Source organism: Equus asinus, chromosome 10, assembly GCF_041296235.1.
Source record: "Equus asinus isolate D_3611 breed Donkey chromosome 10, EquAss-T2T_v2, whole genome shotgun sequence".
NCBI lineage: Eukaryota > Metazoa > Chordata > Mammalia > Perissodactyla > Equidae > Equus > Equus asinus.
In genome coordinates, this window is record NC_091799.1 from 11,244,952 (window position 1) to 11,269,801 (window position 24,850).

The 24,850-nt window shown below is 62.8% G+C and overlaps 1 protein-coding gene across 4 annotated transcripts; it reads right to left on the reverse strand.

Annotated features, from left to right (window-relative positions):
• Positions 1–14,709: 14,709 nt before the first annotated feature.
• Positions 14,710–23,833, reverse strand: LHX3 (LIM homeobox 3). Of its 4 annotated transcripts, none has more exons than XM_044779593.2 (6): positions 21,420–21,674; positions 19,039–19,210; positions 18,201–18,403; positions 17,371–17,522; positions 17,124–17,295; positions 14,710–16,292 (listed from the first exon to the last, which is right to left on the reverse strand). In XM_044779593.2, the coding sequence occupies exons 1-6, from the start codon at positions 21,511–21,513 to the stop codon at positions 15,874–15,876; spliced, it is 1,212 nt and encodes a 403-aa protein (XP_044635528.1). In that variant the 5' UTR covers positions 21,514–21,674; the 3' UTR covers positions 14,710–15,873. The 4 variants fall into 4 exon arrangements, with proteins under 4 accessions (XP_044635528.1, XP_044635529.1, XP_070374445.1 ...); XM_044779594.2 differs by lacking the exon at positions 21,420–21,674 and adding an exon at positions 23,503–23,833 and having other exon boundaries at positions 14,711–16,292; XM_070518344.1 differs by lacking the exon at positions 21,420–21,674 and adding an exon at positions 23,503–23,829 and having other exon boundaries at positions 14,711–16,292; positions 18,201–18,351.
• Between the last annotated feature and the right edge of the window lie 1,017 nt (positions 23,834–24,850).

The window sequence follows — 24,850 nt, forward strand, 5'->3', positions numbered from 1 at the left end:
CACGAGTTCCGCATTCAGGGTCCAGCCTTTTCAGCTCCGAGAAAGCTAGGGCGGCCTCAAGTCCCAGCTCGACGGTGGGTTAACAAGAGCGAGCACTCACTTGTGTGCCCCACGCCCGCTCTCTCCAGGGGTCGAGTCTTCATTCCACAGATTCGGACCCAAGGCTCAGAGAGCTGTGGGGAGGCCGTGGGACAGTGGAGGCCGGCCCCAGCTCAGCGGTGTGACCTCAGTGCCTCTGCCCACCCCGCTGCCCCAGACGGCCCCACGAGTGGCAAAGGCCACCCGGAAGGTCACATTCCGGCACAGTCCTAAAGCCACCCCACAGTGCAGGGCCTGGGCAGCACTCCAGCACAGCCCCCGTCTGCCTGCAACCCTGCCTCTGAGGAGTCCAAGAATGGCTTCCTTCTTTATTACTACAGGGATTTCTAGAAATAGACCAAGAGCCAAAACGTGCATTGTTGGTGAGGGATCCGGGCGGAACGGCCACATATCTGGGAGGAAGTCAGTGCAGAGGGCCCGGCTCTGCCAGGAAGTGGCATCCTCCCGGCCCGGCCGCCCAGCCCTGGCTGCGCCCTCCCCCTGGCTCCGGGTATGGGAAGGCGGCCGGTGGGGTTGGGCAGCAGGGAGCCTGGCCCCGGCCTTCTTCTCAGCCACTTGCTTTGGACAAACAGTGACCTCAAGCAGAGCCGGGAGCACCAACCTTTTCATCAAGAAAGATTTAATTTATCGGGAGTGCGGAGCCACAAATCACAGGCCTGGAGATTTACCGCCTCCGGGAGCCGGATTGACCACAGAAGGAAGGCAGCGTTCCCCAGCTCGGCTCCCTCCCTTAATAAAGTGGAAAATGTAAATGTGCCCGTCCCGCACCGGGCGCCCGCCGGGGCATGCAATGAGTTTGTGGGGGGACGTGTGACTGCTTGTCATCTCATTCTCAAGGAAGACGCAGGGGACCTCCTGGGCCCTGCCGGCGTTGAAGATTTAAGTGGTGAAGCCTGTGCTCGGGTGGGCCGGGGCCGTCCTGGATTGGGCTGGGGGAGGTGCTTGGCACGGCGCCAGTTTCCTGGGCCCCTTGCACGCTCTGCCCTCGCTGCGGGCTGCCTCTGCTCTGTCCCTGAGAGTGACCCGCCCGGTCCTCAGTGAGGAGCCCCAGCCCTGAAGGGGCCTGCTCGGCCGCCCGTCCCCTTCTTCTGCTCTCCCGTCTGGGAAAGATGATACCCCTTAGCAGAAGAGCTAATGCCTGCCAGTCCCGCCTTAATCCTCAGGAAATGCCGGCTCCCCAAGGCTGGGTCTCCCGGAGAGCCTGCATGTCCCTGCCGGTTCCCAGGGCCAGCCACGGCCTCTCAGGTGTGTTTCTGGCAGGGACTGCGTGGGATCAGACCGGGGTCATGACCTGACCCCTCGAGGAGGGCTCCAGAATCAGAGACTGTGGCCTGGAACTGAGGCCTCTCAGACTGTCAGGCAAGAAACTTCTCCAGTTACAGCTGGGGAAACTGAGGCCCAGAGGGGAAGGGATTCACTCAGCCCAAGGGGAAGGTGAGGGCCTGCAAGAGGCCCCAGCTGTTTCCAACAGACTTGTTGGCTCGGATGGGCCAAGTGTCACCCAGAGACCCACCGAGCCCTGGCCCTGGCCTCCTGATCTCCATGTGCACAGGGCCTGCCGCTGCAGGGGGTCGGGCTGAGGGAGAGGGCGTCCGGCCGTCTGCCGTCCAGGTGGCAGGTTCGCTTCTTGCCTGGTGTCGGACCTGTGGTGGGTGAGGCTCTGGCCCTGGCCTGAGGCCATCCAGACCAAAGGGAGTCCCCTCCCCCAGCCCCCAGTCCCTCTGTGGTGCGTTCTCACGGGTTTATCCAAACAACAATATTTGGGGAGTCCCCTTGACCTCCGCTCAGCCCAGGATGCTGGACTCTGAGCCCCTCTAAGATGGGACACTGGGAGCCAAGAACTCTCTTCAGTGGGGAAATCGAAGGGGCTTTGAAGTCAGACGTCAAGGACAGGCTGTCGAGAAGCTGGAGTGTGCATGTGTGCCTGCATGGGGTGGACAGCACCACGTGGGAGTGAGTGTGCACACGTGCACACGCCGGCCTCGCCTGGGCTGTGTGTGGACATCTATGGCAGGCTCACCTTCGTGGGACGTTCCTTCCTTGTCAGGCCTGAGGCTCTGGGATGGGGTCCTGAGACCCTGGATGGAGCACATTCACGCCCCCTGCCCCTGGGCTCTCCTGCTGGAGCCCGGCCTGGGCGAGTGCCCTCGGGCCTGCCGCCTCCCTCAGCTGCCCAGCTGCCCAGGCCCTGGCAGAGCTGCCCGCTGGCCCCCCACGGCCGGGCCCTCCTCTCCTGTGCCCCCCGGGCCCTCACCACAGGCCTCTCTCGCTCCAGCTCTGGGACCACCCACTTGTCCAGCCCCTGCCGCCCCCGCCCCAAGCACTCTACTTAATGTCTTTCTCATAAGGAGTTTTAAATTATAAGCCTAAATGAGGTCTATAAATTTGACTTCATAAAATTCCACGCACATCATTTTCCAGCAGAAAAGGCTGTCTAAGAAATATTTTCCTGGAGACCCCCTGTGTCCCCCTCCCTCCGCAATAGGACATTTATTCTAATATTAAAATGGCAGGTGTTCTATAAATCGTGAGTCATTAGCGCCCTTCATTGATTTTCCCTGCAGCCTCCAGCCCTGGGTAGGAGCCGTGTGCGAATATCACTCTATTCAATGGAGATTCATACCCTATTTGGGGGTCAAAGAGCGAGGCCCCGTGAGCTTGAACTTCTATCAGCCTAAAGTTGATCAATACTTGGAGATATATTGGGGGCTGGCTGCTCACACAGATTAAGTGGCCATAAATACGAGGTGAGGGGGCAGCCGGCACAGGGGGAGGCAGCAGACCGGGCAGGCTGCCTGGCCAAGCAGGGTCTGGGGCTCCCCCGGGCACCCTGATGGCAGGAAGTAGGTAGAGGGGCTGGGCCCGAGGGGGAGGGAAAGTGGGGTGCGGGGCCAAGACAGCTCAATGAGGGGCCGCTGGGCCCACCTTGACACCTCAGGAGTGGGGGAGGCCCAGGGAACGGCCCCCAGGGCCTGAGAGCCTAGAAAAGAGCTAGAGCCCCTGGTCCTGGTCCAGAGACACCATCTGCAGAGCCAGGGAGACCCAGCGAACTCTCCCGCAAAGACCCTGCCATTGAGAAGGACTCGCAGGGGGTCTGCGCACCCTTCTTTTTAATCATAACAAAGGATTCAAATTCTGGCCGCAGCTCTTTGTCTTGGTTTCGGGGCCTCCGAGGCTGCCCCAAGGTCTGTCTGGCCACGTCCTCCCCACCTCTGCCACGGCCCTTCCTCCCAGGTCGCTCCCTGCGTGGGGGCCGCCTCCTCCTGCTCACCCTTCGTGGCCCGTGGCAGCCCCCTGCTCTGCTCTCCCCCTGGGACGCCAGCCACGAGGGGCCTCTCCTGATCCCGCCTGGGGTTCCAGTTCATTCTGTCTGGACCCCAGTGCGCTCGAGGCAGGCCCAGGGTCTCCCCTCCTCCCTGCACGGCCCCTGTGCTGGGCAACATTGTGCCCTCAACATTTCTAAGCACCTACTATGTCCCGGGCCCGGGAAAGCCACTCAAGTCTGCAAAGCCAGCTCCTGACCTCACCCAGGGCAGAGGGGCGAGGAGCCTGAGGGAGCGCCGTCCCAGTGCCTGCACTTCACCAAGGGCGAGTGGGGTCAGAGCTCCCCAGGAGGGTCATGCTGACCCCCCTCGCCCCAGATGGGGGGAGGACCCTGGCTCTGCAGATGCTTCTAAGGCAAGCCCTTGTGGTGCCCTTGCGATGGGGTCACTCTGGTAATGACCCACCCCCCACCGCCTACCTCCTCCCACAGCCCCACCCGCCCTGCTCCACATAATGCATGCGGTCTGTTAAGTTATTAGGGAGATAAATAATTTGAACTCCGGCCTTTTACCTTTTCCCCCCGCGGGTGGCCGCCCCCACAGCCCGCCCCGCTGCCTGGAGGAGTCATTTCATTAGGAGCGTCCTGGCAGCTGGCGGGGGCCGCCCAGTGAGGCCCTCGAACAGAATTTCTTTATGGAGATGAGAAATAGGAATATGAAAATTTAAGCCGGAGCGGATGTAATTTAACTTTGCATTATTTATCGGGGACACAAATCCTCTCTAATATTGGCGGATTTGGGAGAGCTGGGGCAGGGTCGCCAGGGCCTCTGGGGAGGAAGGGGGGCGGCTGGTGTGCCTGCTCCCCACCCCGTCAGCCTATAACAAGCCGGTGGAAGAGTCCAGGCTCCGCTGGTCAGTGGGTTGAAGCTGCAGTGGCCGCACAGGCTGCGTGGCTAAGGGGACAGTCCGAGGAAGGAGGGACAGGCCCAGCTAGTGCGGGCAGGGAGCTGGGCGTCCCAGCCGCGGCCCTGGTGGGGAAGGAAGTGCCAGGCCCCTGGAGCATGTAGGACCCCTACAGGTGCGCCGGGCCCACTGGCAGTCAGCTGACTCGCTCAGGACCCTCTTGGCCCTGCTCACCCTGTGCCCGGCACAAAGCAGAGACCTGAGCGCCCTGAACCGTGGTCCTGGGAGGACCTGCTGGGGGCCAGTGTGACGGACTGGTGTGACACCCAGGAGGGGTGTGAGTGCCCAGGGCCGCCCGGACAAAGTTCCAACACTGGGCGGCTCACATGACAGACACATGCTCTGCCCCAGTTCTGGAGGCCACGGTGGAAACCGAGGCACGGGCAGAGCTGGCTCCCCCTGCAGGCTCTGAGGCAGGATGTGGTCCAGGCCTCCCTCCAGCTTCTGGCGGTGCCTGCCAGCCTTGGTGTCCCTCGGCTCGTGGAAGCATCACCCCGAACTCGGCCTCTGTCATCACACGGCCGTCTTCCCATGAGTCTCCAAGTCCAGATTTCCCCCTTCTCAGAAGGACACTGGTCCTGGAGCAGGGCCAGCCCAATCCTGTGTGTCCTCATCTTAACTCAATGACATCTGCAAAGGCCCCATTTCCTAACAAGGCTCCATTCACAGGCACTGGGGGTGAGGACTTGAACTTCTCTTTTTGGGGGACATTATTCAATCCACAATAGACAGAAGTGAGGAGCTTGTCATTCACACCCGGAGAAGCTCAGAGGACCCAACGGCCCTCCCGAGTGAGAGGCTGGGCAGCGAAATTTAATGTGCTTGATATCAACATCCTGCGCTCCTGAACGTTCCTCTCTGTTTTGTAGAGAAAAGAGCATTCAGTGTAATTTCTTTGGTTTTTCAAATATTCAGTTAACTCAAAACTCTAGTTGTTTGCTAAGTTTTTAAGTTTAGTTTACAAATATGATTCTATTATGAAGACTGGCAAATTCTAAGAACGATGTTAAGTAACTTTTTACAACTCAGTTAAATTCCCTTAAACATTTAAACTCCACTTCCGAACGTAGCATTTTGTTTCCTCGTTGGTCACTTCAGTTTTGGGGCCCAACAAAGGCCCACACGTGTAAGCCATCCATTGTCCGTCTGAACTCACAGCGGAGACTCTTAGGTCCTCTTATATTTCCTGTGATGTTTTTACAGTTGATAAGAGATGGGCCTAAAAGTTTAAATCGGTTGTTTAATTAAACGTTTTAGCTGGAGTCACAAGCTGGCCGATTACTAATGGGCCAAATTATTTTAACAAAGACAAAACCAGAAAACAGCAAACACACAGACTCCTTAAACCGCAAACACAGAGCCCCCCCGGGCTGAACCCCACACGTCCCTGAGTTAGACTGCCTTCTGCCCCGGACACCGCAGGAGCTGTCTGGGCTACTTTCCAGAATGTCTCGGGCGGGGGGTGGGGCGTGGGCTGCCAGTCGTCTCCTCACTCAGGCCGCTGCCGTGTCACCGTCCCCACTGCTCCTTCCCCAGGCCTCTCCTCACCGCTGGGCGGCCCTCCAACAGGTGGACAGGTGGCAACAATGCCAGGTGCAGGCATGAACAGTCCAAATCTTACCACGACCTCGCCGGGCCCAGGAGGAAGGGGCAGCAGGGCCCCCTCTGGGTGCCGCAGCTCCTCCATCCCCCCAGCTGCCCCCTCGACCCCAGGCCCATTAACCCCTCTCATCATCCCGTGAGTGGGGGAAGTCAGAAGAGACAGCTCCATTGAAAAATTCCTCAGAGGATTTGTGAAAGACGGTGACAGGAGGCGGGCCGGCCAGGCCTCTTGGGGGGGCGCTCAGGCCCTCCTAGACCCTTGGGAGCGCCTGCCCACCCGCCCGCCAGCCTGCAGCCCACGCACAAAGGGCCAGATGGACAAGATGGATGGCCAGATGCAGGGGTGGGGGATGTGGGCCACCAAGATGGGTGTGGGGTTGGACAGGCCTCTTCCCAGGGGCCCACCCTCCAGAGTCAGCCCCCCAGACCCACTGGGTGCCCTCCAGCTCATGGGGACAGTGGGGCAGCCATACACCTGCATCCCTGGGCCATAGGAGGAAGCGGGAACCAGGGATGGAAAGCACCATCCAGGGGTTCTCAGACAAGGATGGTACGGAGGTGGGGGACCCCGCCCAAGGGCCCCTAAAGCCTGAAGGTGAGATGGACAGCAGAGGCAAGGTGCGCGCCATCTCTGAGTGGGGGCGACAATGACGATGACTCTGTTACAGGAGCAGATAAGAAGGAGAAACAGCAGCTGCCGTTACTGTGGGCGGCTCTGTGGGCTCAGCCTGTCCAACGTTTTCACGGGGCGGCCGGGACGCCTCGGGGTTCTTCTCCACCTCCCCATGCGCCCTCCTCCTGTGGCTCCCCCGTACCAGCTGCCCCCCAGGTACCTTCTCCTCCAGCCTCTGTCATCACCATCATCATCATCCCCGTGCTCCAGAGATGCCAGGCTGACGACATCTGACCCCAGCCGCAAACCCTCCTAGGATGGGGAGACATGCCTCCACTCAGCTGCCCCCGAGACCCCTCGCTTTCTTTCAGTTGCCCCCTAAATCCTTCCCCAGTCCATAACCACACTCCTCCACCCACCGCCAGGTCCGAGCCCCCACAATGGCATAACACACTGGGTCAGAGACGTGACCACGCACCCGGGAGCTCTGAGAGCCGCGGCCTTTGGCTGAAGTTTGAGAAGTTCCACGTTACCAAACCCACGACCCGGAGAGAGGAGGGGAGAGCTAGGGGTGGGGTGGGAGCCATGAAAGTGACCATAGGTTCCCCAAAACTGTGCTCAGAGCCCCATCAGAGACAAAGAGGATTGTGGATGGGGGGTGGGGAGTGGCGTGGCATGGGAACATTCTAGAAAGGAAGAGGAAGCCTGTACAGGGTTGCTCCCTTTGGTCAGATGCTCCTGGAGAGGGAAATGCTGACCCTCCCTGGGAGGGTCCTGGGCCTAACCCTCCAGACTCTAGGGCACGGGGGAGGGGCAGGTGTGCACCGTGGCCCCATAAGCCCTGGGAGCTGCCCCCTCCCACCCAGGCTCGACTTGGTCCACGCTGCCAGGAGCTGACGTGCCCAGGAGCCCCATCAAAACAACGGGAGGGGATGGAACAGCCGCTGGAACTCAGATGAGGACACCAGCAGAATGCATCTCAGGAGGGACCTTTGGTGGCCCAGGAGATGATCACGGTGTGACACTGAAGCTAAGAGGAAGCGGGCTACAAAGCAGTTGGGTATAAACAAACACAGCCCGTGCAAGGCACGCGCGCGCGTGGCCTGTGAAGTCTGGGATGAGCAGCCCCAGATGGCGTCTTTGGTGAGAGGAATTAAGTGAACTGGCACTGACGGCTTGTTTTTCTGTTTTCCAAATTTTCACAATGATCATATAGCACTTTTGTGACAAAAAAAATAAGCTATGCATGTTAGTTTATAAACACTAAGAGTAGCCTCCCCCATTCTGGTGGCGGTGACCAGGCCAGCCCCAGACCTGGGAGGTGGGACAGGAGGGGCACGACCCCCAGAGAGGGCCCCAGGGCACAAGGACGCAGTGGCCCAGCAGTGACACAGGCAGACCTGCCAGCCACGGGTCCATCTTTCAGACACATGGTGGGGTCCGGGCTCAGTGGTCCCCACAGGTGACATCATCCCCCCGGGCTGTGGTGTGTCCCGCACCAGCGTATTTCACCCCCTGACAGCCTTGTCACTAGCCAGCCCAGCTCCTCCCCCCAGTTCTGACGCCGGTGTCACCTGAAGGACTGGAGGAGGATTCGCCCACCAAAGTTACAGTCGCTTGCCTTGCAGCCGCCAAGGCCGCTGTAAAATTCCCTGCCTCGTTATCCGTCTCTGCCAGGCCGGCCATATATCCCCACCCCGCCCCGGCGGCTTCATTTGAACTAATAGGACACTTAGTTTAATGAGGAGAGTTTGCATAAGAGGGACTTGCTAATTAAATTTTAAACCTTGTCATTCTGAAGATTAGCCGGAGCTCCGAACAAAGCATCCGTCAGGGAGGCAGGAGCCACCAGCCCCTCCCCAAGGAAAGGCTAGTGGTCCTGGGTACAAACTACACAGAGGCCCCTGGCTGACGAGCCAAAGAGGAATCTTCTGGAAGGCGGCTCCTGGGGCCACTGCCCTGAGGAACAGTGAGGGGTGGTATCACACACCCTACCCCTGTATGCCGGGGACCTGGGGCCGGTGGCAGCCCCCTTCTGAGGAGTCGGACCACACTGGCCGCAGGTTTTCAGGAGGAATAAGCGCCACGTGAGGTGTCACTGGACGGTGGGGGCACAGGGGTCCATCTCCCCATCATCCTTCTTTTCACCCCGCCTGCCATGGCCTGGGGACAGCCCCCTCGCTCAGAGCTGGTGGCGGCTGGCTGGCCCACCTCCCCGTCCTCCAGGGAGGCCACAGTGAGCCCCTCGGAGTGTGGATGCCGCAGCGGCGGCCCCCAACGCTGGCCACCCGCCCTATCTGCCGCCAGCATTGTTCCCTCAGCAAAGAAAGAAATAGAGAGGGGTGCGTGAGGAGGGGTGTGTCTCTGAGTCAGCCTGGAACATCACAGGTCTCGACCTCCGAACTTTCTGGAGGTCAGACGAGGCTGGTGGTCAGGGCAGGCCAGCTCAGGGACAATGGCCAGGGGTCTCTTGTAGAGCTGTTGACAGGGAGACAGGACAGAGCCACTTTATAAATGACCACCAGACCTGGAGGGCCGCTGGGTCGGGGGACTGGACACGCACTTCCCGCTGTGCCCCGGGGTCTCTGCCCATGGGTGAGGGTCTCCCACGCAGAACTTCCCATCCAAACACCAGCGCTTTCCTGGGGAGGGGGCGAGCTGTTCACATCCACTCCTGTCCCTCCCCCGCAGCTGACGACACCAGGCCGGCTGGACTCTGCTGGCTGCCTGCCCGCCTGGCAGGTCTGGACCACGGACGCCGAGCACAGACGCACTGCCCCCCGGCCCGTGTGCTCGGTGGGGGAGGCGAGAGAAGGCCGGGGTCTCCCAGGAGGGGCAGCATGTGGAGTGGGTGGAACGTGGACGCTGACTCCATGACCCGGCGGTGGGGGGTCCTCCCACGGGGCCGGGCCCCAGGCCGCTGTCATTAATCACAGGACCTCCTGTTTGCTATAAGCCGAGCCTGCCTGCTGGGGAGGGGCGAGCGGTGTCCCCTTTCTAAAATTGAGGTAAAATTCACATCACATAAAATGAGCCATTTTAAAACATCTGGTGCGTCACCCACACCTCAGTCTAGTCCCCAAACATTCCCATCCCCCAAAAGAAACCCCAGGCCTGTTAGCCGTCGCTCCCCCTCCCCGCCGGGACCACCGATCTACTTTCCGCCTCTGGAGATCTGCCCATCCCGGACGTTTTGTGGAAACTGAGTTACACACCGTGTGGCCTTCCGTGTCCGGCTTCTTTCACTGAGCGTTCTGTTTTCAAGGTCCACCCGTGACGCAGCCTGCCGGGATGGACGCCTTCTCGCGGCTGAATGAGATCCCACGATGCGGATGGACCCCATTTGTGGATTCTGTTGTTTTATTGTCACTGTGGCCGCCCTGCACCCTCCATCTTGCTGTGCCTCCTTCTCCCTGGTGGCCTCCTGCGCCTGCTGACCAGGGTCGGCCCCTTTCACAGACGAAGAAATCCGGGCTCATAGAGGTGCTGAGCTGCTGACTGCCCCGGCCTGCGGCTGGCAGATTACAAGTGTGAGGGCAGGGTGACGGTTTTCCTCCCGGCCTTGCAGTTCCGAGGTGGGGTCTGCCGGGACAATGCCCCTTGAGCCCTGGACCCCCTCCTGTGCTCCTTACCTTCCTCTGCCTGCCGGCCAGTGGGCCAAACACTGGCTGGAGCGGGGCACATGGACATGAGCCAGCTCGGATCTGTCTGGGTTGCCCACCCCCGGCCCCTGGGTCAGAGAAGGCCAAGATTTGGAAACGCCCCATTTGGAAGCACCGAAAACCCCATGGGGCAGGCCCGGTGGCGCAGTTAAGTGCGCATGTTCCGCTTCGGTGGCCCGGGGTTCGCCAGTTCAGATCCCGAGTGCGGACATGGCACCGCTTGGCATGCCATGCTGTGGTAGGTGTCCCACATATAAAGGAGAGGAAGATGGGCACGGATGTGAGCTCAGGGCCAGGCTTCCCCAGCAAAAAGAGGAGGATTGGCAGCAGATGTTAGCTCAGGGCTAATCTTCCTCAAAAAAAAAGAAAGAAAGAAAGAAGCACCGGGAACCCCAGCGCGCCCAGAATCGCAGGGCGCAGGCTGTGTTCCCCTCACACGACTGGAGACCTACAACTTAGGGAGGAAGTCCCAGCGTCAGTGGGTCCCTCCTCTGCCTCGGGGCAAGTCTGATCTAGCCTGACGTGGACAGGAGGCCCAAGGGCATTTTGGTCTCTGTTACAATGGACAGGACATCGCCCCAACAAGGACCCTCCAGCCACCACGGTTCACATATCTGTTCCCTCAGAGAGTCTGGGGGTAGTGTATGTGTGAGTGTGAGCTGCATGTGCATGTGTCACTGCATAGAGAGTGGGTGACAAGTGTGAGGGTGCGTGTGTGTGCACACACGCTGGCACAGAGCACTGGATTCTGAGACTGGAGGATGCACGGGAGCCTCCCGTCAGTGGGATTTGCCCTCAGAACCTGAGGCCAGCGGCTGTGGTGCTGCCCCAGGTTGGCCGAGCACTTCATTTGAGTCTGTTCTCCTGCTTTGCCTTGGTGAGCATCACAGTAACCCTGGAAATGAAGTGTGGTGCTGCTCTTTGCAGGCTCAGAGAGGTAGAGCCACCCGCCCAAGGTCACACAGCTGCAGCGATCGAGTAGCCCGGATGGGAGGGTACCATGGTCAATTTGCCCGTGAGCCTGTGCTCCAGTCCCTGGCTCTACCAGATCCATAATGACAGATGTGTGGGACTCACCAGGGACCCCAGGGCATCCCCACCCCGCGTTCCCAGGACCTAGCTCAGCTCCAGCTCTGTAGATGTCAGCCACGTGGACCGCCCGACACGTCCCATCCTGAACTGGCTGAGACCACTCGTCTGGGTGTCTCTCGGGAGCAGTGGAACTGAGGGTGTGCGGGCTGTGCGTGCCCGGGGGCCTGCAGACGCCGCTCCAGGGATGACCTCCACACCCCCTGTAACACGCTCACGCACACTCGTGCCCCCCGTCACATACGCGCATCACTGACTCGGGACTCTGCAGAATCTGTGGTTTCCTCCCAGGTCCGGCCTTGGACTCCATCCCTGCGATGCCCCTATGACAGATGCTTCTTAGCCTCATATCTATTTTTGAATGCCAAGAGGGGGCTCCCTGGTCAGGAGGGAGTATTTTTATGGTAAAAAATGAGCCTCTTTGCATCAGCTCCAGGAGGGGTGGGAGCCGTCACCGCGGGTTGCCCAGGCAGACTGATGAAAATTCTGCTTATGAAGTCGCTGCTCCCCCATTAATTAGGGGGGAGGGGGGCACTCCGAAGTGCGGTGCACCTCGCCCACGGCCAAAAGCTTGTCAACATTTCCCACGAAGAATGAAAATGTAAATAACTTTCAGATTATTCAATGTCACCAAGGTATGGAAAAAGGTCGCCATGCTGGGTGTCATTTATCTCGTTGCGGATTTAAAGAGCTTTTTTCTATTAAATTTCTTAAAATTAATGTTTTATGTTGCTCAGAGTAATTTGAACAATTATGGGCTTAAAGAATTGATCATTACAGCCCCTGGGATTCAGCGCTCCAGACGGACTCCTTTGAAAACCCACTGATTTATCACGGAGCTGCTCAGCCAGGCCAGCCCCTGGGGTCTGCACCCCGGCCCCTCCCAGCACGTCTGGGGGTCCAGCGCCCAAGAGAAACCACAGGTTCTGCCATCAGATGGGGACAAGGGGGACGAGGGGAGGGGAGTGGGTGTGTCCCAAAGAGGAGGCTCCTGTGTACTCATTCAAATTTTATATTTAAAAGCAAAGAGCTCCTTTATTGTATTGGTTGGAATTATTTGTACTATTCAGGTATTTACATTTGATAATATAATATAACCTCTGAGTTTAAAAGTTAACAAGCTCTACTCTCCCCAAATGTTAACAAGCCCAAGTGTCTTCCACATCGCGCCAATGCTCGCCCCGCCGGAGCTGGGCGCCCCTCCTGCTCACCCCCAGGGCGCCCCAAGTGCGGGTCGGGGTCCTGGGCAGGAGGCGGTGCTGCCGGCTTCCTGCCCCAACAGGAGAAGGCACGAACTCCCGCCCCGGTTCTCCGCGCCCACCGGCTTCCTTGCGCCCTTCCCCTCTTGGTTTCCTCGCGGGCATTGCCAGGCGCTCAGGACTCGGCCCCGGGCTCGGGCGTCGGGCGGGATCCACAGAGACGACCCTCTCCCACTGTGCCCGGCCCGAGGCCCCCAGATCCCAGGCCGTGCGCCGGACCTCAGACTTGGAACTGGGAGCCCTCCCGCCTGGTTCCGTGGGGAGACGGGGCTCCCGGGACGCGCATTCTGGGCTGAAACCCACACGCGCCTCACGCTCCGCCCGCTAACGGGGTTCACCGTGGGAAGTCAGTCGTTGTCTCCCGGTGACCCCGGCAGACGGGGCCGGAATGATGAGGCGGCGGCCTCCTCCTTCCCTTCGCCTGCAGACGCCGGCAGCCCGAGGTCGTTCCCGCCTGAGGTCTGCCCGCCCACCTCCTCCCCGGCGGGCTCCGAGTTCCCTGGTGCACGTGCGCCGGCTGAGCGGGACCCCAGGAGGCGGAGGCGGGGGTCCGCCCGGGTGCGCGCGGATCTGGATAATGCAGAGCGGAGCGCTCCGCCCATATGGGAAACTGAGGCCAGCAGTCAGAGTAACCGGGGGTCTGACCCAGCTGAGCCTCCATCCACCAGGCCCGGCCGGTCACGCCGCTCGCCAGGCGGGAGGTTGGGCCCGGGACTCGCGCGGCTCGGACACTGCCCGCCCCTCCGGCCTCTCGCGGCCGCGACTCGGGTGATGGAAGCGCCGCCAGCTGGAGCGAGCGCGGGGAGGGGGCGGGGGGACTGCAAACAGGCGGAGGGCCCCGCGGGGACACTTAGCACTTTATTAACCTGTCAGCGCCTAAAAGGTCCCGGGCGGCCTGGGGGAGGGGCTGGAGGCTGGGGGCGCGACTTGAGGATTTATACGCCCTACCGAGGGCTGCCGGCCCAGATAGCGCCTGCCCGGCGGCGGCCACCGCTCTGCGCGCCGGGGGCTCCCTTTGCCTGGGAGAAAGAGCCCAAAGTCGTCCCCCCGGGACCCCACCTACAGCTGCCTGTCCCAGACCTGAGAGCATCACCACCACCCCCTACCCCGCCAGCCTAGGACACTTTGCTGCCACAGCTTTGCTCACAACAGTCGCTGTCCCCAGTGTGCCATCCCCACGTCCACTCTGCTCAAGGGCAGTCCCTTCTCCCAGCCTGGCATCTTCTCCCAGGGCCTCCACATCGGGAGGAGGCCTGTGGCTGGCGTCCCACGCCCAGGGCCTGCCCCAAGCACCCCTGACCGCTAGACGCCAAGAGGACACGCGGGCCTGGGGGCTGCTGGCGACAATCCTCCTGGGAGGGCCCCGTGCTCCGAGTCCTGGCGAGGGGTCTGTAGGGGGCCTGGGCTGTCCCCGCAGGGCAGGAGATGCTGGGGGCGATTTGACCAAGTCCCGTGGGCTGCCTGGCTGAGGGGGCATCTGGGGAGTGCCCCCTCCTCCTTCCCTGCCCTATCTCCTATCCCCTGCTCTGATCTGGCACCAGCTCCTGTGTCCTCTGGACTTGGGGCCTCTTTCCCACCACCTTGGCACCCCTCTGTCCAGTGGGGGGCATACCAACAGCCAGGCTGCTGCTCTCTAAAAGCACGCACTGCCGGGTAGGGGGCCCCACGTGCATTGACTCTTCCTACAGCTCCCTTTCGAGGGGGCCATCACCACTGTCTCTCCTTCACAGGCGGACAGTGGGGCTCAGAGGGGAAGGGTCATTTGCCCAGGGTCACACAAGTTAGCAGATGGCTGAGATTGGAATCCAAGCTGGAGGGACCCCATGACCAAGTGCCATGACTCTCCTGACCAGCTGACGTCAGCACCCCTCCCCTTGCTGGTGCCAGCTCCCAGCTGTGAGCAGTTGTGGTCCTGTTCCCTGGCCGCCCCGCCCCTCCCCTCCATCACGAATGGACAGTCTGTTCTCCCGAGTCTCCTTCCAGTGCTCAGGAGTTTGGCTGAGACCCAGGGACAAAGAAGCCCCAATGCACAGGTGTCATCCCTGGCCAGGAGCCAGCAGCCACTCCAACAGACCCCGGCTTTCAAAGAACTGTCCCCCACCCCAACGCCCCCCTCTGCCTGCACCCCCCAGCCTCACTAAAGACATGGGCCTTCCAATGACTGTAACTGACAAATTTATTGAAATCTTGGAAAGAGCTGATGGTCAGAGAATAAATAAAAGACACGGGACGTTCACAGAACCAACAGGTAGCTTGGGGTGCAGGTTTGCGGAGACCACCTGGACTCATGGGCGGCCGGCCTTCGCGTCTGGGGAGGCAGCAGGGAAGCATCTGGGCGAGGAGGCCTGGCGGCTCAGAGGAGCCCGGCCCAGCCCCCTCCAGCGGGACCTCCAGTCCTCAGGTGGTTAGAGCCAGCTCGGAGCGGGAGGGCCCAAGGCTGTTTGGCAACGGAAATCGGAAATCGGTGGGCTGGGCGTAGCCTGGACGCCGGAGGCTGCGACTGGGGGGAGGGGATGAAAACTTAGTCTGGGTTGAGAGGAGCTCCCGATGGGCTGAAAGAGTTGATGGTGGGGAGGAAGGGCCCCAGGGAGTCCGGTCTCCCGAACCAGGTAGTTCAGTTCAGAGGAACAGAAAGGTCCAGAGCCAGCTGCCCCAGGGAAGAGGGGTGGGGAGGCTCCTGGGGAAGGTTGGGGTGGTGGCAGGGAGGCCCCCAGAGGAACCAGGAAGGACACAGGCGTGGCTCCTGCACTGCCACCTCCCTCCTGGACAGACAAGGCCCGTCTGTGACCCAAAGTAGGGGGCGAAGGGGCTACACAACTCAGACATACGGAACCTGGGAAATGAAAGCACAATGAGTGTATTTTTTAATTTTAGAAATTAAAGCGTCTTCCAGCCTGGAGGCTGTGCGGGTCTGGGCTGGTGAGAGGCCCCGGGCAGAGGTCTGGCCTAGGCAGGGTGACATTTCACATCTAGAAACAGCAGCAAGCGCTCAGTTAACCGGTCGACAAAGGGAGCAATCTGCTTACAAAACAAGGCTTGCTGGGCAGCCACCAGCGGGCCGCCTGTGTCCCCAGACCAGCGGTCGCAGACAGGAGCCAAGAGAGTCCATCTGCCCCAAGGGAGGGGGCCGCGGGGCTGGGTGCTCCACAGAAAGGAGCCCTCCCTTGACGTCCTCATGCTGTCCCCCGCCAGTGGCACCTGCTTCCCGCTGAGGTCCGGGGCTTCGGGAAAGGAAGAGAGCACAGCTCCCGGCCGCCCAGCCAGGGGCAGCATCGCTGCCTACGCCCCTCATGTCCAGTGCTCGGTGGAGCTGGGGCCTTGGTCAGAACTGAGCGTGGTCCACCTCGTCCAGCCAGGAGGCGGGGCTGGCAGGGAAGTCGGGGTAGCCCCCGCTGCTCCCTGTGGACAGGTCAGAGCTGGGTCCGTTCCCTGCCAGCACCCTCATGGGTGGGGGCCCACTCGGGGCTCCTGTGGGCACAAGGCCCAAGCTGGCATCTGGGTACACCAAGCTGGAGAGGAGGGGCTGGGGGCCAGGAAGGCTCTGCAGGGCAGCCGGGGAGGGGGGGACGCCGTAGGGGCTGCCGGGGCGCAGCTCCCGATACTGCTCCGGGCCGGCCAAGCCCCCGTGCTCCAGCGGGAAGCTGCCTGGGGCTCCCGTGGGACGGCCCAAGGCGGGGGTGGGCTCCCCCAGGCTGCCGTAGAGGCCGTTGGCAGGGCCCATTTCGGCCATGGAGGGTTCTTCTGCAATGGAAGCAGAGGGTGCTGCTCAGTGCCTGCCCCTTCCACCTGGGCGCCCCCGGGCCCCTCCTGCAGGGGTGACCTGCCCCACATCACACAACAGGTCAGCCCAGTCGCTTCTGCTCTTAGAATGGACAGCTGCCTTCTGTCCCTACCCTCCACCTGGTGTTCAGCTCAGTCCTGCTGGGTGTCTAAGGCATGATGGGTGTAGTCCAGTCAGGGTGATGGTTCCAGGACCCCCTCCAAGGCTGCCCTGGGAGGGGTGGTGCAGATGCCCCACCCCCATTCTGCAGAGGAGTGAACTGAGGCTCAGGGAGGCTGGGTGAATAGTCTAAGATCACAATGCAGCCAGAAGGAGCCTCTCGTACAAACTCTCTGAGGATGGGCATTAAGGGGTGGGGGTGAGGTCTCCCCAACATGGAGAATGAGGTAATCAGATCCTCAGAGGAGGATGGACCCCCCCCCAACTGCAAGCAGCCAGGAATTTTTAATCACTTAGTCCAAAATCGTGCTGCCCACTTTCCTAAAAATCATGGCTAGGGCGGGAAGCCAGAGAGACGGTCTGGACCCCCAACCATGAGAAAGCCTGCCGAGGGACAGGCTGGGTCACAGGGGAATCCAGCCCGCACAGGGGAAGAGCAGTGGTCCTAAGTGGCTGACCCACTGGGCTTGGGATGGGAGACCAGGATCCATAAACGAATTTTTTAAAAATAAGCCTAAAGAGGACACTGACTAGGAAATTTAGATTTCAGGCTCCCTGCAAGCAACCAGTCCAACGTCCTTCCTGACCCCGGGGCCACGCGGGAGTGCAGCGAGGTGTGCCAGGCGCCGTACCCGTGAAGGAGACCTCGGCGTCGCTGTCCTGCCCCTCCTCCTGAACGCTGTCCTTGTCTGACTTGGAGCCGCCGCGGGCGCGCTTCATGCTGCGGAAATACTGGCCCCAGCGCTGCCGGCCCGCGTCCTTCTTGAGCCTCTTTTCCTTGGCGCGGCGGTTCTGGAACCACACCTGGGGGCGGGGGCGGGTGAGTGGCCGCAGGGCGCGCGGGGGCGGGCAGGGTGGCCGCGGGCGCGGGGCGCTGACCTGCACGACGCGCATGTCCAGGCCGGTCTCGGAGGAGAGCTGCTCGCGCACGTGGCGCGCCGGCTTCGGCGACGTGTTGTAGGCGCTCTTGAGCGTCTCCAGCTGCTTGGCCGTGATGGTCGTGCGCGGCCGCTTGGCCGTGGCCTCGGCCTCTGCACCGCGGGGGAGGGTGAGGCTGGGCCTGCTCCTCTGACCGCTCAGAGGTCCCCGCCCCGCCCAGCCCTGGGCCCAGAGACCTCGGGGGCCCCAAATGCCGCCCCGCCCAATTACCGACCGCGCCGCGGGGGTCAGGGGGCCTCGCGGGCCGCGCGGGCGCTGGGATCAATGGAGAAAGCCGGGTGCGGGCGTCGGGGCCTGCGGAGGGGCGGCTCGGCTGCGGCCTTCATTAGAGACCCGAGCGCGGCCCATCTTCGCCGCTCCCCCTCCGCCCCCTCCCCCTGGGTGGGTTCCTCTTTGTTCTAAGGGGGTAGATAGGGCCAGATCTCCACGGTAAGGATTTAGGGTGATAATTCAAACCGGGGGTGACAATCCACACAATTCGACCAATCTCCGTGCGCTCCTGAGTGAGGCGGCCGCTAAGACCCCAGACCCGGGCTAACCCAGGGCCGGTCTGTTAATTGTCCCCACCCGGCTCCAGTGTGGGCCTGGGGGTGGCGGTAACCCCATCGCCCCAGCCTGGAGGGAAGGCGCTTAAATTCGCGGCCCTCAGGGAGCGCTTCGAGGCGGGCGCTGGGGGTGAGATCCCGCCGCGCCCCGACTGGGCCTGGCCTCAGCCCTGTCTTGCAGAGGAGGAGGGGGGCCTGCCGAGACCGTCGCCCGCTCCCGCTGACCTCGCTGCTTGGCCGTCTCGTAGTCCGCCTTGCACACTAGCCGGCTGTCCTCCATGAGGTAGAACTCGTCGCCCGTGGCCAGCTGCCGCTTGCACACGACGCAGGCGAAGCAGTTCAGGTGGTACACGAAGTCCTGGGCGCGGCGCACCACCTGCGTGGGCGGGATGCCCAGCTGGCACGCGGCGCACTTGGTCCCGAAGCGCCTGCGGGACGCACAGGGCGCGGCTCAGCGCGGAGCGGGCTGCTCCTTCGCCCCGAGCGGGTCGGAGAGCGGCAGCACGGCGCCGCGCAGGGCCGTTCCGGCAGGAGGCTCGCCCCGGCCCTGCCCCTGGCCCCCCCCCCCTCCCTCCGCAGCCCCGGCAGAGCCGCACAGACTACGGAGGGGGTTCCCAGAGGCCCTGGAGAGCACAGCCGCCCACGGTGCTCGGTCTGGAAGGTGATTTTTTTAGACCCCGGAGGCCTGTACTCAGAAGGCGCCCCTTCCCCAGATTTAAGGAGAAAAACAAGACCGAAATTAAGAGGGAGTAAGTCCAATAGAGTTCTACAAACTTAGGGTTGTCTTTTTTAACGATTGCTTCCGTAGTTTACAAAATTAATTACTTAAAAAAATTTGCTGATGTGCCAGCCCGGCTCAGCTGCCCACGGAAAAGCCCTAGGGTGCTCGGCCAGGTGACAGCAGGGGATCTGGAGACGCAGGCTTCAGGGCTCTGGACTTGATTATTGTGGGGGGTCGGGGAAGTTCTGTGGGGTGGCCCACTCCCGGCCTCCTGTCCACAGGGCAGCCTGTGCCGCTGCCCGCCCGCCTGCCCGCCCTCCCAGAGAGGCGCAGCCGGCTCACTTGAAGAAGTCGTCCTTGCAGTAGACGCTCTCCCCGCGGCTGAAGCAGCGCTCGGCCAGCGGTGTGTGACAGTCGCTGCATTTGAGACACTTGCTGTGCCAGTGGCGGTCCAGAGCCTTGAGGATGAAGCGGTCCAGGATGTGCTGGTCGCAGCCGGCACACAGTGGGATCTCTGTAGGCGGAGGAGTCGCTGCGGTCACAGGCACCGCGCAGAGCGGGAGGCATCGAAGTCACCTTCCCACCTCAGCCGCCAGGACCCAGGGCTGCCGAGGGAGACCCCTTCCCTGCACACCCTCTTCCCCAGCCGGTTTGAGTGGCTGCCTGGCTGCCAGGGCTGGGAGTGCTTGGCGCCAAAGTCCGCAGCCCAGCCTGCAGCTAAAATTCAGGAAAACTGAAAACAGATCTAGAAATGTTCCCGCGAGCAGGAAGGTGCCCAGGCCATTCCATTAGGCCAGATACCGTCAACCGCAAAATGTTTCCAGCATGCATGAAAGGCGCACATCGAGCTCAGATGGAAACTCCTCCCCAGGGGCTCTCTCAGAGACTGGGCTGGAAAACGGGGTCCTTACCATTACCTGGAGGCCGGGCACAGGTGTCCTGGGGCACCCACCAGCCAATCGCCTTCGTTACTTTGCACAATTAAGCATCACAGCGGCTAAAGACTCCTTGTGAGTGGCTGCCCAGCCTCGTGGCCCTGTCTGCAGGCCACCGAGGTAAAAACCGATGCCCTGTCCATCTTTGGGTGGCCTCGGGGCACTTGTGAGGGGACCGAACAAATGGATCCGCTGTCCTCACACTCAAGCGTGGGTGCCCAAACACACAGTAGGTGTTTGCCCTCCCCACAATGTCATAGTTACTCCAACATGCGGGCTCTGCTCCCCTGGGACTGCACGTCTTTTGGGGACCAGGCGGGGGAAGTACAAGGATGGCCTATGGGGTCCATGGGCTTTGTGGGGTGCTCTTGGGTGAGGACTCCCTGTTAATTTAGAAAAGGTCTCCGGGGGAGGAGAGACCTGCAGTGGGAGCTGGAACCTACGCAAACATTCCTCCCACCCCAGCGTGCGGACCTCACTGGCGCGGGACCCCTCCGGCGCCAGGCCGGCCCCGCAGTGGGCGGGAGGACAGGAGAAGGACCTCCTTCGGCCCCAGAAAGAGAGAACGGGATTAACTTCCCTCTCGCAGAAGCGGGAAACCCGCGAAGGACGCGCGGCCCCGCATCAGGCAAAACCGCGGCCCCGGGTTCGGAGCGTGGGGATCCGCCGCGCGCCCTGGGCCCCCATCGCGGGCGCGACGGCAGGTTGGCGAGGACACCGGGCACAGAGCTGGTGGCTGGACAGGCCCGCGCGCGCGGATTCAGCACCGAGGCCCGGACAGCGCCCCGGCCGTGCTGCCCGCGGAGCCCGCGTCGTGCAAAAGCCGCTCCCGCCGCGCCCCTCGCGTTCCCCGCGCAGCCCTGGCGACGCGGGCCTTACGCTGCATGGCGACTCCGGCCTCGGCGGGTCTCCTGCCCTCGGCGCCGGCGGGGGCCCGCAGAGCCTCGCGCCCGCCCGCCCGTCCGGGCCAGCTCTCCTGAGCCGTGGCGCTCCGAGCCCGCCTCCCTCCCACACTCTCCCTCCGCCCTCCCACCCTTTCCTCCCAGGAGCCGTCGGAAAATAAATAAATAAATAGGGGACCGATGAGACCCCACAGCCTGGAGGTAACCCCTTTCCCACCTGCTCCCTCCCTACTCTTCCCCATCCCTCCAGGGCCGCCTCTGTATCCATCCTGCCAGCCCGGAAGCCCGGGGAAAAAGGTCCCAGTTCTCCGGGAGCCAAAGCGCTAGGGGCGAGACTGGTGCCACCAGGAAGTTGGGGGCTTTCCTGTAGAAGAGTGCTGAGGATCGCCCCGGAGCAGGCCAATAGAGCAGGTGCGTGAGGGCGCAGACACCAAGGCTGCAACTGGGGGCGATCTACAGCCAGGGTCCGGCTCCACCCTGGCCCTTGCATCACACTCTCTTCCTCTGGAAAGTGCGGTGGGTCTGGGTGGGGGCTGCCCTCTTGGGGATCCCTCCTGCCCAGTGGTCACTGGGCCCCATGGTTGCTCTCTGCACATTCTCCCGATCAGGGAGAGGACTTCCTACACCGGTCCTGGGGCCCCGAGGGCTCCCCGGCCTGAGCCGTGCAGCGCCAGGACCACACAGCCGACAGCTCAGCTCCAGGGGCCCCGACGCAAACTCGCTGCTAGGGCGCCCAGGCGGGGACGTGCTGGGGCCCCCGCACCCACTCCCGCCCGGGTCCCCTCGCTCCTGACGCCTCCGTGGCCAGGCCCGGAAAGGAGCGAGGACCTCGGGGTCTCCCCGTGGTCCGCCCTCCCTAGGGCAGCCGCTCGGCGCGGGCACCCACCTCGGCGCAGGTCCTCCCTCCGCGCCAGCAGCGCCAGCAGGAGGTCGCCGCCCGCCGACTCCCGGCCCGGGCCCAGCTCCCCGCGCGCCTCCATGGGTCCCGCTGCCCGGCGCCGCCGCTCTCCGACCCCAAATTTTCCCGGGGCCCGACGAGGCCACGGCCGCAGTGGCCCCAGGCCGGCGTCCGAGCGACTCCCGGAGCTGCTGGGCGCTGAGCCCACGGGCCGCCCTGGGGCCCGGAGCCTCCGGCCGCGCGGAGGGCGGAGCGGCCTGGGGGCGGGGCCGCGGCGCGGGGCGGGGCCGGGGGTCGCTGAGACGAGCCGGGGGCGTCCGCCGGCTCCGCGCGCCTTTGCGCCGGGACCTGCGGCGCCCAGACGCCACCCCGAGTGCTGGCCCGAGGGCGGGGACCGGCAGGGGAGGAGCCGGGCCAGGGCTGCTCGCGGGTGCTGGCCTGGGGCCTGCAGCTTCCTGCCCCCGCGCCGGCCGCGGGCTGAGGCCTGGGCTCGGGCTTGCACGCGCGGCGAGGCTGATGGTCCTGGGAGGAGGGTCCGGGAGGGAGCCGGGTCCTACCGCCGCTGAGGCTCCGACTCGAGAGAGCCTGAGCTGGGAAGCTTGGTGACAACGTCTAGTCGGCACGAACGCGACCCGAAACCCCGAGAGGGTGAGTGTGGCGCCCAAGGGCTCACAGTGAAGCCACCAGGCGCTGGATGAGACCTCAGACCTCCCGGCTCTGGCCAGCTTCTGGGCACCTCTTGGAATTGCAGCCCCGAGTGGGAGCAGGGAAAAAGGGCGATTCTCAGGAGGGAAACCCAGTGTCCCGGGCCTGGACACGCGGCTGAGACTCCAGGTCAGGAGGGACGCCAGAGCTGGGAAAGCCAGGGATCCACCTTCACTTCCCTCCACCCCTCAGCACCCTGCCTTGCACAGAACGCAGGCCCTATGCCTGATTTTCCAACATCCTGCCCCCAATCCAAACAGGTGAGCCTGCAGGAACGCACTCATCCTTACCTGTAGAGATGCACCTATCCAGGGCAGCTGCTCCTGCCCAGAGGCCAGCACCAGACCCCCCGCTGCCACCCACAATCAGGACACAGCAGTATGCCCCTTGCAGGGAGCAGTATGACGAGGGCAGGGGCCCCAGCAAGTGTTGGGAGTCCAGCAAGTTGATGCCATCCTCCAGGTCTCTCCACCTGGGAGCCCACAGCAGTGTCCCCATTCACCCTGCCTCCTTCTCCTGGCCTCCAGTGGCCTGGTCAGCATGCTTTAACATGGAGGCCTGCCTGGAAGGACCCGAGCAGGAAGGGCACAGCTGCCTCCCAGCTCCCAGCAGAACTGGGGTCTCATAGTTGTGAGCAAAGGCCCATGAGCCTCCATGCCCTTTCCCTTGGCCCCACACTTCTACCCAGAAGCACAGGGAAGGGCACACGAGCCAGGCAGCCGAGTGGTGCTGGGGGTGCTGGGCTGTCAGCCGTTGAGTGTCAGCTGCTGCAGAGGCCTGCCTGAGAGGGGCCATGTATGGCTGGACTGGGGAAGGGGCGGGCGGGCAGCCAGTCAAGGAGGCGGCGGCCCCACGCGCTGGGCATCTGGCAGGTCCGCCAACAATGCCTCCATTATTTCCCAACGTCGGTGGCGATCGAGAGGCCCTTGGGGAGGGCAGTTCAGGCGGGAGACCTGGCGCAGGGGTCCCGGTGCTGTGCTGCTGTGCTGCTGGGGCAAGTCTGGGCTGGGCTGTGTTTGGGAGCTGAGGGGCGTGGGGCCTCTGGAGGAACTTAGTGCAATTTGCTCTGCTCCATCCCATCCCCCTCAGCAGTGTCTGCAAGACCCCTTCTGTTCTTGGGCACTCCAGCAACTCGGCCTCCCGAACCATCCAGGGCCCTCCGCCCTCCGCGGGGATCTGCCAGACTCCCTCCCCTCGCCCCTGTTTCCAGCTCCTATGTCCTGCCCGCAGTCTCTCTGCACTGTTCCCCTCTCTGGCGTGCGTGCGCTGTTCCCCTTCCTTCCCCTGCCCACTCTGCCACCTTGCCGTTCCTCCCCGCAGGGCCCACCTTCCCGGGCTGGGGGCCACAGGGTACCAGAACTCTTACCCCGAGTTCCCCGGAAGGTGCAGACGGCCGCTGCCGCCGGGGCCCCGGGCCCATCTCGGTCGCGCTGCAGCTCCATTTCCAGCAGCATCGCGGCCGTCGGGCCGGGGCCGGGGCCAGGGCTCGGACTGAGTTTCGCAGGGCGCTCCTCCCTTCTCTGCGACCCCGGGGGAGAGCTCGAAGCTCCTCGAGGCCCGGGGGCGCTGGAGCCGCCGCGTCCCTGTGCACCGCGCCGCCAGACTCGGAGCGGCTGGGCCCGGCGCTGTCCGCGGTGCTGAAAGAGGCGAGGCTCCCCACCTCCTCCGACCCTAACCGCCGCCCTCTGTTCCCTCAGCTTGCCCGCCCACCTCCCCAGGTTCCGCGTCCCTCCGCCCGCCTCCTCACCTCTCCCCCCCACCCCCGCCCCCTTGCCAGGGCCGGCGAGTCCGGCGCAGCTCCTCCCTGAGCTCAAGGCCGTTGGAAGGTGTGGGGATTCGCTGCAAGCGGGTGCTCCACCCTGCCGCTCCTGCTCCCAGTATTCTCAAAGGGAGACCAGGCCACGGGCCCAGGGCAGCCCCTCTGGCCCCACTGGCCTTCAACCCAGGTCCCCACCGAGGCCTTGGCTTCAGGTGCAGTTCCGAGGCATTCAACTGTTGCTGCTGGCCAGGGGAACTTTCTGCACTCAACCTCCCCAATACTCAACCTCCCCCAGATCTCAGGCCACAGCCCCACCCCCAGCCCCCAGGGCAGCCAGGAGGAAGGGCACCTGGGGCATCCCCAACAGAAACTACTCAGAAGGACTCAAGGGCCGTGAGCTCCAAGACCCTGAGCCTGTAATGGGTTACGGGATGGGGGGTCTACACGAATACCACTACCACACACAGACCCGGGCTGGTGGGCGGGTTACCCACTGGTCACTCAGTGCCCTGCTGGGGTGGCAGACCAGGGGCTGCCCTGAGGGAGGGGCCCGGGCAAAGCCAGGGAAGGGGTAACCTATCAGCCTTGGCACAGCCCAGCTGCGAAGGTGAATCCACAGAAACCACATACCCAACTACTAGAGACCTTCCCACCACAGAACAAAAGGTGTGTGTGGGGGAGGGGGCGGCAGGAGAAGAAATCCAGAGTTCAGAATGTGAGCCGCAAACAGGTGTCAGGGCAAAGGCGGACAGCGACGCCGGGGCGCTCAGGCCAGGGCAGCCGGGCAGCCTAGGAAAGCGGCTGTCCGGAACTGGGTGGGCCGGCGCTCTCTTCACCTGGGGGTCCTCAGAGGTCCCCTTTCACAGGGCGCCTCCAGTGCAGTTCCTGTGCACCCGTCACCACTCTCGGTCCATTAAGCGCTCTCGGAAATGAAGGGCGCTGTCCTGGCACCGGC

Bases quoted from the DNA above. Each gene is read 5' to 3' on its own strand.
- LHX3 (XM_044779593.2), bottom strand. From the start codon at position 21,513: ATGGAGGCGCGCGGGGAGCTGGGCCCGGGCCGGGAGTCGGCGGGCGGC. The intron at 18,404-19,038 runs GTGAGCCGGCTG...TGCGTCCCGCAG, and splicing joins TGCAAGGACGACTTCTTCAA to GCGCTTCGGGACCAAGTGCG. The intron at 16,293-17,123 runs GTACGGCGCCTG...CTTCCATTGCAG, and splicing joins CGCCGAGGTCTCCTTCACGG to AAGAACCCTCCATGGCCGAA.